Source organism: Acipenser ruthenus, chromosome 7 (assembly GCF_902713425.1).
Source record: "Acipenser ruthenus chromosome 7, fAciRut3.2 maternal haplotype, whole genome shotgun sequence".
Classification (NCBI taxonomy): domain Eukaryota; kingdom Metazoa; phylum Chordata; class Actinopteri; order Acipenseriformes; family Acipenseridae; genus Acipenser; species Acipenser ruthenus.
In genome coordinates, this window is record NC_081195.1 from 64521382 (window position 1) to 64533470 (window position 12089).

The 12089-nt window shown below is 38.7% G+C and overlaps 1 protein-coding gene across 1 annotated transcript in view; it reads right to left on the reverse strand.

Moving 5' to 3' along the window:
• Positions 1-12089, reverse strand: part of LOC131737556 (otogelin-like protein) — a 51978-nt gene that overhangs the window by 24461 nt on the left and 15428 nt on the right. The window contains exons 17-26 of the mRNA XM_059027594.1: positions 10328-10505; positions 9417-9541; positions 8613-8822; positions 7086-7251; positions 6580-6654; positions 6066-6109; positions 5229-5400; positions 4422-4529; positions 3794-3932; positions 50-184 (exon numbers count right to left, since the gene is read on the reverse strand). Of these exons, the coding sequence (XP_058883577.1) occupies positions 50-184; positions 3794-3932; positions 4422-4529; positions 5229-5400; positions 6066-6109; positions 6580-6654; positions 7086-7251; positions 8613-8822; positions 9417-9541; positions 10328-10505 (1352 nt within the window). The remainder of the gene's footprint in view (positions 1-49; positions 185-3793; positions 3933-4421; positions 4530-5228; positions 5401-6065; positions 6110-6579; positions 6655-7085; positions 7252-8612; positions 8823-9416; positions 9542-10327; positions 10506-12089) is intronic.

Genomic DNA, 12089 nt, shown 5'->3' on the forward strand with positions numbered 1-12089 from the left:
ATCTCACTATATCACACTATGAAATACAAGGAAATGAAATGCTACTAACCGGGTCTCCAGAATTGTCGATGAAATAGATTTTGGTAAGTCCAACGAAGATCACAAGGTATTTCATACAAATAATTCCACTCTCATAACAGTCCTTATTCTGAGCTGTAATGGAGACTTCTGTTCCACTGATACTCTGAAATAAAAAACAAAAAGCAGGTGATGCTTAACTATGGTCTATGAGATCAAAACAGATCAATAAATCAATCAATGCTGCTCAGTAAACTGACCCGTTTTCAACACACATTTTCATCCAGCCCCTCCCATTGGAGCCGCTTTACTAGTCTTTACTGTTTCTCAGTTTTTACATCACTGTTGAAAGGAGGAGATAGGCGTGTGCAGCTGTAATTTCTGTCCCCTCTTCCACAATTGCATAGGAGGGCAGAAATTGCAGTTGCACACCCTTAGTGGTCATTTTTCAAACCACCTCACTTCAAAAAGTCTGCTTTTTCACTGTGTAAAAGGTAAGGACCGTTATTCAGTCCTGCAGGGTAGTAGTGCCACTGGGGTGTATCTGTATGTATTGTGCAGTGAATGCTATCGTACATGTACCTTGACACTTGCTCTGTTCAAGCACAATGATCTTCTCAGGGTTGCATGCAGACATTCATGCAGATCAGTTTGATCCTTGGGGAACTGTTACCCTTTAAAGCAAACTATTCAATGGGAGAAAAAGGCCACTGCTAGGTCGTTCTTCATGAAATCAATAAAATGTTTGAATTAAAAAGCAAAACAAAGCAACAATAAAACACTGCCATTAAAAGTTACAAAGACTTTGAATATTTGTCAACGCAGCAAAAAACAGGGACAAGGGCTGACGTATCTTTAATTTCTTTGTTTGTAAAACAGAAACCCTTAAGAAAATTTACCTTAAAAAAGCTCTCAGACTGGCTTTAAGGTCTGGGAAAAAGGAAAGTGCAAACTGATTGGAACAAGTTCGCCTTTGTTTGGTATTTTGACTTTGCCCTGTTTATCCAATGGATTTGACATTTCATTGGATTATATTACAGCAATCCTGTTCTAATTAAAAATGCCTCTGATTTTCCCAAGATTAGGGCTTTGAAAATGTGCACATATCTGTTTTCGAGTGATTCAATCCACCCTGCTGAGGGCTGCTTTGAGGCACTGAGAGTGGCTGGAGCTCACTCCGGGGCTGGGTATCTGAACTGGAGGCGTTCAATTTCCAGTGTCAGAGCTTGAAGGAAACCGGAACAGGTTTCAATTCCATCAGGAAATCTTCTTTCGTTCAGTACAATACCGGCCATTTTGTTGTTTTTGTGGCTTTAGATTTATCAAAAACAATAACACAGCTTAAGACAATATTCACAGTGTGTCTCATAAATACCAACATATAGAGACCTTTCCTGTGCTAAACCTCTACAAGCGTGACCCCTTGTGGAAAATATTTGAACAAACGGAAATTCAAAGATTACAAAATGGCATAAGCGTCAAGGCAGAATATACCTTCTGTTTGTAAGCATGGGAAAACTCATTTTCAAAAAATGTCATGATAATTGATGCCTGTACAGGTGGAAACCGATCTAATATAATTTACAGATTTTCAACCAAATTAGTAAGGAGTGAATGATATGAACTTTCCAGTACCTACAATATCAATAATCTTGATAGAAAAATTAAAATGATCACAATCACAGAAATGCTACAGTATCGACCTGTTTTGCCAGCGTAATAAGAGGTTTCATAAACCTTTAGAACAGGCCCTTTCATGGACGGAGAGAAAATTAGGAAAAGTGGTGAAAGATTTTAATTATGTGCTGTATGCTGTTGTTAGAATCCCGAGAGGAGCTGAAAGATGAAATACATTGTCACCCTTGTTCTAAGGTATGCTGTGCGCAGAGCAATGAGCCTGGGAGGAAGGTGGGTCTGTAGGTGGAGGTATAATCTTGGGATCACAGCACACTGGGGTTCAAACACTTTACCTCTCTTTCACAAGCTGACAAAGCAGAATTACAACTCTTCACAGAAACACATAATGATATTTTGGTATTTACAGTACAGTAAGTTTTACCATAGGAAGTTTTTGCAGTTTTACCATACGTTTTCCAATAGCTACGCTATGCATTTACCATGGTTTGCCATGTTTATTAATATGCTTTACCATACCTTGCCATTATTTACAATGCTTACCTATGCTTTACTATGCTTTCACTAGGCTTTTTCTACACGTGGCTACACTTTTACTATAGTAAACTTTTCTAAGGGCATTAAGTGATAACCTGTGGTAGCTCTTAAGATAGGGTGTTCATTTAGTCAAGGCAAGTTTCCATGAACAATCTCCGTCCATAATCTGCTGATTTGAAAAACCTGGCAGTCCATAATTCCAGAACTGATATAGTCATGAAGAAGCTAATCTGAAAATCATAGCTCTCCTAAAAATGAATGAGCTCCTCTGTTTAACATGTTTGTTAGCGTTTTATCAACACAGTCCAAAAGCTAGCAAGCTGTGACATGACTTTGAGGCTTTTAAACAACCAAACGGTTGACTCAAAAAACAACAGACAGCTCTATGAAGTCATTTCGGTGCTCTTTAAGGGACGCAATAGTTTAACAATATCAACAAATCTGTTTTTAAAATACTTATAATGATATATAATACTATAATTAAGTATGGGGATATTCATTTTCAGAATTCGTAGTACAGGCCCCATATGTGTATTAAGAGTTGTGCTGGACACAGTTTGGAAACTGCGTCAGTGCCAGTACAAGTGTATTGGGGAATGGCACCTGAGTACCTGACTTTTTTTTAACAGAGAGCACAGCTGTCTATAACCCCAACTCTATTGATGTTGTTTGTAGGTGACTGTATTGCCTGAACAGCCTATGTCATAACAGATTTCTATGAGCAGGCTAAAGGGTGTTTTCAGACTGGTGATGGTGTGGGCATAAGGGTTAGGTGAAGTGAACTAATGCCCACAGGTTGGAGGCAAGTTCAAACCTAGGCCTTCTAAGGTGGACTGCTTGTAATACTTGCCACTGTGCCTAGAGCTTTCTTTTCTGTAAAGAAATGAATACATAAACACATAAATATTATTATCCTTAAAATAATTGTAGCTTACAACATTATTCTATAAATCTTAACTGTTTTATACCTCCATTAGCTTCATTGGTCTCAAATGTGCAGTTTTGACAGATATACGTATTGTATAGCAAACTTGGATTTTCTGTTTAAAACATGATATTTGGTACTAGGTTAAAGAAAATTCTCAGTTGCTATGCCTTATTCTCAGGTCATCTGTTACTATTGCACTTCCTGGGTCATTTCACCTCAGCAGTGTTTTCTGGGTTAAAGCATGTTACTGGCTGAAAGCATTACTTTAATTGTAATTAACATAAAACTGCTTTTTAACTTATATATATAGACAATTTAATGCTGTAAATCATTGGCAAATAATATTTTGCAGCCTGTGACTCACATGTGCCACCTTGTGGTTTTAGGGAAGCATAACAGCTATTTTCTTTTTCTTATTTGAATAGTCTGTAGCTACAGTGCTCTGTTTGGAACAGACTACAATACACATTAAGACATGGGAAACAATTCAAGCAAAAACTAGACTGTTGGGTTTACTTGAGGACCAGGGTTGACCACAATTGGTATAAATAATTACAAACTCAAAGCAATGACAAAGCGCAGGAAGCTTTGTTAAAGTTATGCTTTCTTAATCCTCCACTCATACCACCAACATACAGCAGGTTAGAATAAGAACATTCATTAAATTCTCCCTACCTTTACTAAGTAGACTTGACAGTCGCTGACATAGTCATATTCCAGTCCGTCAAAGGTATGATAATGCCGATCACTGTAAACAGTGCACACAGACGGGCAGGGGTAGTGGGTACAGTTGAAAAACCCTCTGTGGCAGACACTGGAAAGAGAAAACAGAGACTGTCAGAGGTTTCAGATTAAAGACATAGGGTCAAATGTACAGTATTAATCACCTTAAGACTTATCCAAGATTTAGAAAAAAAACCCTCTTTATTATTAGCAGGCTCATTAGATATTAAAGTTTTCAAATACAGATGTCCTATGCTATGAAAATAAAAAGCTTGTATTAAATGCTCATCAACAGAGGTTCATAAAAATGATTATAGTTACAGTTAAATTGGGTAACACTAATCGGATACCAAGGTCACTAACAAACTAATGGATGAGTCCCTATAGTTTCTTTCAGTCTGTAAAAACATATACAACGACAGGAAGTTAACTCGGCTAATTGGATGTCTATGTACTGATAAACTGGTCACTGCGGCCAATAACAAAATAAAGAGAACTTTGTCCTTAGTCATATGCAGGTGCATCGCTTTTACTGCAGCATTGTCCAGTATGTACCAAAAATTCACATGATATGACATACCATTTATAACAAGGTGTGGACACCACCTCTCCTGGTAAATACTCCAGAGCCAGCCAGGCACAGGGACAGCTTTCTGGGAAATAGCACTCCTGCTTGTGCCTCACCAGCCTTGGAAGAAACCAAGAGAGAATGCAAAAGCATTTATTAAAGATGTATCATACAGAATAATACACAGGACGTCAGGCTGTCTAACCTGTAGCACTCTAGAATTATGCTGAACTCTCCTTCACCTGCCACATCAGAAGTTTGTAATATCAAACTGGCATTTGAATTTAGTGCTAAGATTTTTAAGCTCTGCACGTTGTTTTCTGTCACCTACTGATCATATAAAAATAACCGACATTCTCTGTTCTGATAATAATATGAAATAATATCAGCTGGCTTGTGCAATCCATTATTAAGAGTGGTTGACGTTGTTTCAGAAACCCTTCTTTTTTTCATTACTATTCTCTTACAGCTTGGACTCCAAGCCATATATTAACCAATATATTATTATTATTATTATTATTATTATTATTATTATTATTATTATTATTATTATTATTATCATTATTATTAATTATTATTATTATTATTATTATTATTATTATTATTATTAGTAGTAGTAGTAGTCGTAGTAGTAGTATTAAATATGCCCATTTATAAGTAGTTACTTTTATTAGTAAGGTAAAACGACACTTACTGGTATCACAGAGGCTTACAATATAAACTGTAATATAGCAGTGCTATAGTTCAGCGATCCTGTAATCGCACTGCACTCTCAGAACAATTCCACAGTCATTGCTGTTGGGTGTGCAGCGCTCTTACCCTGCTGGGCAGCCACACCCGCGCACACAGGGGGTGGCAGGTGGGCAGGTCAGGTTCAGCATCAGGTTGCGGCAGGTTACTTCACAGGCAATGCCAGTGCGGGGCTGGCCAGGCTGGTGGTCTCGGCAGTTAAAGTAAGTCTTCCCAGGGGGGCACTCCCCTGGATCAGGCTCTGCAGAAATTGCACTTGTTCAGTAGCCATACACAACCACGTAATATGAGCTTGTCTGATCTCAGGCAGGTCAGCGAAGAGCATTGCAGTAACACACACACATTTCTTAGGAGTAGTTACATTCATATTATTACTAAGTCATGTCCCCAATAGGACTTATATGAGATGTAACAACTCTTCTAATTCTGCCAAGGGCATTGGCTCAAACTCAGAACATCAACACATCAGTATTCTAAATGCCTCTACATTACCAGGAGGTGTTTTGAAACAAAAAAAATTACAAATGCATATATAACTGGAAGAAAAGTGTATAACAGAGAAGAACAGCTAGATATTCACAATCCTTCCATACTGCTTTATATGACATCAAATATAAACATCTATATATGTATGAAACTTAACAGATGTCATCCTTGCACAGAATGAGGGCATTGAATGAGCTAGAATAAGGCATGACAGGCAAAACGAACATGGACGTTTTCTCTCATCAAAGCAAGTCTAAATAAGCCCAGGAGAAAAAACAGACAAAAGCACAAACAAAAGTTTCAATATGAGGCTATAGAAGGACACTGCTTGGTTAAGTCAGTGAATCTACTAAGCATCTGAAACAGGGGCAACATACTTTTAATAGTATGACGAGACACATTGATTGAGAAAAAACATACCTGGTTCCTCGGGAGCACATTCCATCCGTCCATTTCTACAGAGGCTGGAGAACAAGAAAGCAAATTAAAAAAAAAACTTCATTCACGGTATTTAAAATAATAATAATAATAATAATAATAATAATAATAATAATAATAATTATTATTATTATTATTATTATTATTATTATTATTATTATTTAATCAACATAAATGGAAACTATGAAAAATTTAAACGAAAATGTAAAAAATAAAAAGCTGTGTATTTTGATTCATTCATATGTTCATATTTAAATTAATGTCTTTAGACAGGGAAAATAAATACTGTTCATAAAGTCAAATGAAACCTGCTGAATAATGTTATATTATCATATTGAATTACATACCGCGCTGTAGTTTTCCATGTACTTAACGATAAAAAAAAAAACTGACAAAAATAAAAAAATATATATTAATTATGTCTCAATCCTAAAATTGTAGGTGATGCAAATCTTTTGGTCCTAGCTGTACAGTGTCAAATAATAATGCTGCTCACCAGGGGCCTGATGCACTGAAGGAGACTTCACCAGACTGGTATACAGCCCCCATGAAATAGCAGTGGCACTGAGACCTGAAACAAAACAGCGCAGGTTTTTCCCTTGTACAGTATCTCTGGGGAGAACAAATGGTGTTAATGTGCATGTACTTGATACCTTCTGCCTCTTTATTTAGCAGCTTTCAAGATAAAGCAGACACCATGTTTCTTAGGACAGTACAATTGTTGTGTAGCGTAGTATACGATGCGATATTCAAGCAAACATTGAAATACAGATTGCACAATTAACAAAAAAGCAATACACTGAATTTTTGCTGCCGAATTTATTTGTGAATGGAACAATAATAACAAAGATCCTAGCAAAAACAACAGACAGAAGTGCACTTTAGAAGTAACAGGGGGTCTGTAATATATTTATATCAAGTGTTAAAAAACAAATATGTTTGTGTCTTAGCTGTAAATAGCGTTTGCTGTCTTGCTAGACGACCCAACACCAGGGTACTCACTCTGCGACACAGCGCTGTCGGGCCTCATCGTAGTACAGCCCCTCAGCACAGTTACAGCCCTCAGCGCAGTCATCGTCACAGGCCTCATTGTTAGAGAGGGACAGGCAGGTCTTCCCGCATGTGCTGGTGCAGGAGTGGTACATCATCCCTCCGAGGCAAACCATTCCTACCCCAGCAAGAGCAGCTTCAATTAGCGGATTCAAAACCAAAAGACATTCCTATAGCAAGAGCAGCTTCACTTAGCGGATTCAAAACGTACATACATTCCTACAGCAAGAGCAGCTTCACTTAATAGATTCAAAACGTACATACATTCCTACAGCAAGAGCAGCTTCACTTAGCGGATTCAAAACGCACAGACATTCCTACAGCAAGAGCAGCTTCACTTAGCGGATTCAAAACATACAGACATTCCTACAGCAAGAGCAGCTTCACTTAGCGGATTCAAAACGTACAGACATTCCTACAGCAAGAGCAGCTTCACTTAGCGGATTCAAAACGTACAGACATTCCTACAGCAAGAGCAGCTTCACTTAGCGGATTCAGAACGTACAGACATTCCTACAGCAAGAGCAGCTTCACTTAGCGGATTCAAAACGTACATACATTCCTACAGCAAGAGCAGCTTCACTTAGCGGATTCAAAACGTACAGACATTCCTACAGCAAGAGCAGCTTCACTTAGCGGATTCAAAACGTACAGACATTCCTACAGCAAGAGCAGCTTCACTTAGCGGATTCAAAAAGCACACATTAAACAGCGAGCCACTTTAAAGTTAAATGTTTCTATCACCTTACACTTTGATGTTGTTTTCAGTCATTCTGTGGTTCTTATTTCAGTTTATCAAATGCTGTGTTTTTGTTATTTGTATTTTGATAAGCCTGTGTTGATTTCACCTGAGCTCAGGAATAGCTCTTCAGTTCCAGTTCCCTGCCATAGATATATGTTCAGGGACACAGGCTAGATCAGCCAAAGTGTCTTTATAAAAGTAAGAGCCATCTAGTGATCTGCCACTTTACGCAGATTTTGACTTTTTTTGTTGTTGTTGTTGCTTGCAATACACTGCTGTGCACTAGAAGGTGCTATACTGTATATGGTTTTACATACACATCACATGTAACTCCCTCATTGTGAACAACCCTAAGTCAATAACACAGAACATTAAACACTCAATCATTGCTTTAGTTTTAGTTGTTCTTAGCTTCATGTAAAGAGCAGCTCACCACTAACACTGCTCCCAATCAGTCCCTTTTCAATCTGGAAAGAAATCTCTACATGGCATTTGACTCAGCAGATGATTGCCTGCCTATGAGAATAGCAGTAAACTAAAGGGTAGCTGTAAGAGAGGTTATGAGGGAGGTGGAGGGAAACCAAAGAGAGTAGGAATCCTGGCCTCTTTTTAATATCTGACTGACTAATTAGGTGTTCGTTGTGATGTGTGCTGGGAGTTGTTGCTCCTCCTGAACTTCCTAAACTTCATGTAGAATACAATCAAATATATTTCCTAATCAGTGTTATCCCACTTACCACATTCCGAGACGTGGGCCCTGAAATTCACAAAGACCTTGTGTTTGGCGCAGATGTATGCATAGTGTGCTAGCGCAGTGCACAGGCAGTTGCTCCCACATTTGCAGGCTTGATAGCGGCACTGCTGGAAATAGACACTGGGGCTCACATAGGAATGGCAGGGGGAGAACAGGCCTTCATTGATGACGTCACACTGTGATGCATAAAAAACTAAAACAACAGACACCGTTGTTAGAAAACAAATGGGATTGTCCTTTCTGTAGCCTTGTTCTCTTACAGGAAAGCCCCTATATAAATCATCAAATGCGTTTGCAGAGCCACATTTATGATTTCTTTCTTGTCAGCATGCTCTGGCATTGATAACATGCTAAATATCTCCATCGTTACGTGTATTCCTCAACTTTCAGAACTAAATCAGAAAGTCTGAAGTAAATCTGTGAAGCAAACTATTTCCACAACTATTACTTTCAACTTGTTTGTCTACCTGCCTAACAGTGTTACAACCCATGTTAACAGATACAGTAAAAACAAACAACAGACTTAGCTTTCTATTATAATCATTACTAACTGTCATTAATTTAAACAATGACCTTATCACATGAATTATGGGCATTTGGTCCGGATATGATATACCAGCAGGTTCGGAAATATGTATGAATGGGTTGATAAAAAAAAAAAAAGCATTGCAAATCTGAATTGCAGGAAGTTCCAGCTTTTTAGTGAAACCAGTGCTCCCAACAAGATGAAACCACAGCATAAATGCTGCTGTATCAGCGTATGCAAAATGCAATAGAGTTCATGTACCGTTTTGCTGGTTCATCTCACAGGGATCTATGATGGGGATGTTCACAGGGCTTGTGCAAGCTGCTGACACCTTCCATGCATTGGCATGAAGCTGGGGAGTGCCCTCAATCATGCCTGATGGAGATCTGAAAGAATAATAGAAGATATAACACCTGCAAGGTGCATGGACAAGGTGGCTCAGGAGGGAAACAAAGAGCCGTTTTCATGACGGAATTGCAGAGGTGCACGTATCAGCACGCTGATGTTTCATGAATATTGTGCTGAACAAGATCTGACTGACACAAGAACAGGGAGCAGCCATAGCTTCTTGCAGTCTTATCTGGTCAGCTTTTAGAAGCTAAGCAGGGATAGGCTTGATCAGTACTTGGATGGGGGATTGCCAAGGAAACCTAGTGCCATAGCTGCACTTTCTAGAATACCTTGCACAGGATGTTAATTCTGTTTTATTGAGAGCTTTGTGCAGTCTGACTGTGGCTGAAATGTGAAAAAACTAGGAAAGTAAACTGCAGTCAATGATATTATTTAAGTAAGACACCAACAGGTGTGTCTGCGAGTGCGGTTCAGGCAGAAAGGTGATGAAGCAGATGACGTGACAGCTGGCTGAACTGGCATCAGGTGCCAGGTTGGTCACAGGGTTTCCAGCAAATCTTGCATGACTTTGCAGTAACTTAGTAACTACACACAAATATCTTCACTTCCTCTTACTGTAATAATCAATTAAAATCGAATTAATATCATTTAATATTATCTGCCACCGAAATGCGATACGCAGTCCGACCTTGATAACTCAAATCCGCAGACTACAATAGTGCATTCATAGTTTTTTTAATGAAGTAGGATTTGTAGTACTAGGAATTTAAAAAAACTAAAAAACGTAGCTGCTGAAGTATGTAGCTGCTGAAGAGACTTACAGAAAATCATCTCTTAAATTTCCGTTGAAGGTGCCACAGAGACCCACGATTCCACCTTCCCAGCTGCTCTCGACCTGCACGTACAGCCTGCCTCCTCCTCTATCAAACTGGACCCGCAAACCAAAGCTGGTCTTCAGCTGCGTGAACAAGGAGGTCACCTTGGAAACTACAACATCACCTGCAAGGTGAAACAAATAATTAAATCCACCTGCAATCCATCATGTATTCAGCTGCACTGCAATGAGCTATTTTGTTGTACTCATTGAGATGAAGTGCCTGCAGTTAGTCCTGGGTGTAACCAAGGAAGGTGACCGGAGTAAAGGTGTAAGGGTTCAAATTCAACCTCTCACGAAGGAACTCCATGCAATAGAATGCAGTGGTGTTGGACCCCATATACTTTATTTAAATAACGTTTGTTGGCTTATAAGACCAGTCATTTTAAGCTTGTACAGCTGGGAATGTGAATGTGAGCTGACAAAGTAGCAAACAGGTATTAGGGGACAGAAACTTATGTCCTCATGCTTATCACAACTTATAACTAGCACATAGGCTATGTATGGACTTCATTAGTATAATGGTAACCATGAGCCAAAACCCATGCAAAACTAGGTTATCTGACACCTTCAATAACACGTACCAAACAATTCCCAGAACAAGTTGAATCATAACTGTATAAGCAGTTCTCTTAAAAACTAGAAATGTACGTTTGACACAGTAACATATTTATTTTATTTATTATTATTCATTTCTTAGCAGACGCCCTTATCCAGGGCGACTTACAATTGTTACAAGATATCACATTATACATTATTTCACATTATACAGTTATCACATTATTTTTACATACAATTGCCCATTTATACAGTTTGGGTTTTTACTGGAGCAATCTAGGTAAAGTACCTTGCTCAAGGGTACAACAGCAGTGTCCCCCACTGGGGATTGAACCCACAACCCTCCGGTCAAGAGTCCAGTGCCCTAACCACTACTCCACACTGCTGCATCAACAGGGTAAAAGGTGAGTAATTCGATAAGAAAACAAGCATTGACAAGACAAATCTAACCCCCTACTGTGTTTCCAGTTGGTGTATTAGTCAGGTAAGATCTTGACAGCACCTGTTGTTGAGATCTAGTGGTGTGTTGATACAAGCACTAATCTGCCCTGCTGCCTCCTTGACATTCAACCTGACTCTGATCTTCAGGAAGGACAGTTGGAGTTTGGGAGCTGACTTTAAGAATAAATGCCAATTACCGATTACCAGAAGGGATGATTGAAGAGAAACAACAAGTATTAGGACTAGTATTATTAATTTTACCGGAAAAAAAAAGGTTTCCACAGTGGTGACTGCCAAGAATGGTATGACATTCACCAAACTTCAGGGGGTGAAATGAAGAACAAATGTCCCACCCAGTCGGTCTGTACTGGCAGTCTATAAAGAATATTTGGGGTACCGTTATGGGACGGCTTGCTCATCAAAAGTATTAAAATGAGAGGTCGTACAAAGAGCAGCAGGGTGTAGTTTAACTGTAGTTGTCATACAGTTCACAGACTCTATAACTGGAGTTAAAATGTAATTATATTTAGTTTTCCTCAAGTTCTTTTCTGTAGCATGTTGTTAATGGCCTGTTTTTTTTTATTTCCTACTCGTTTAATATCCTATGCTGTGTTTCCACTATCACTCTCCGTTGTTGTTTCTGCTCAGTTCATTTTTACCATGCTTACTTACTATGTGATCCACCACTTTCTAAAAGTTCTCTGAAGGGC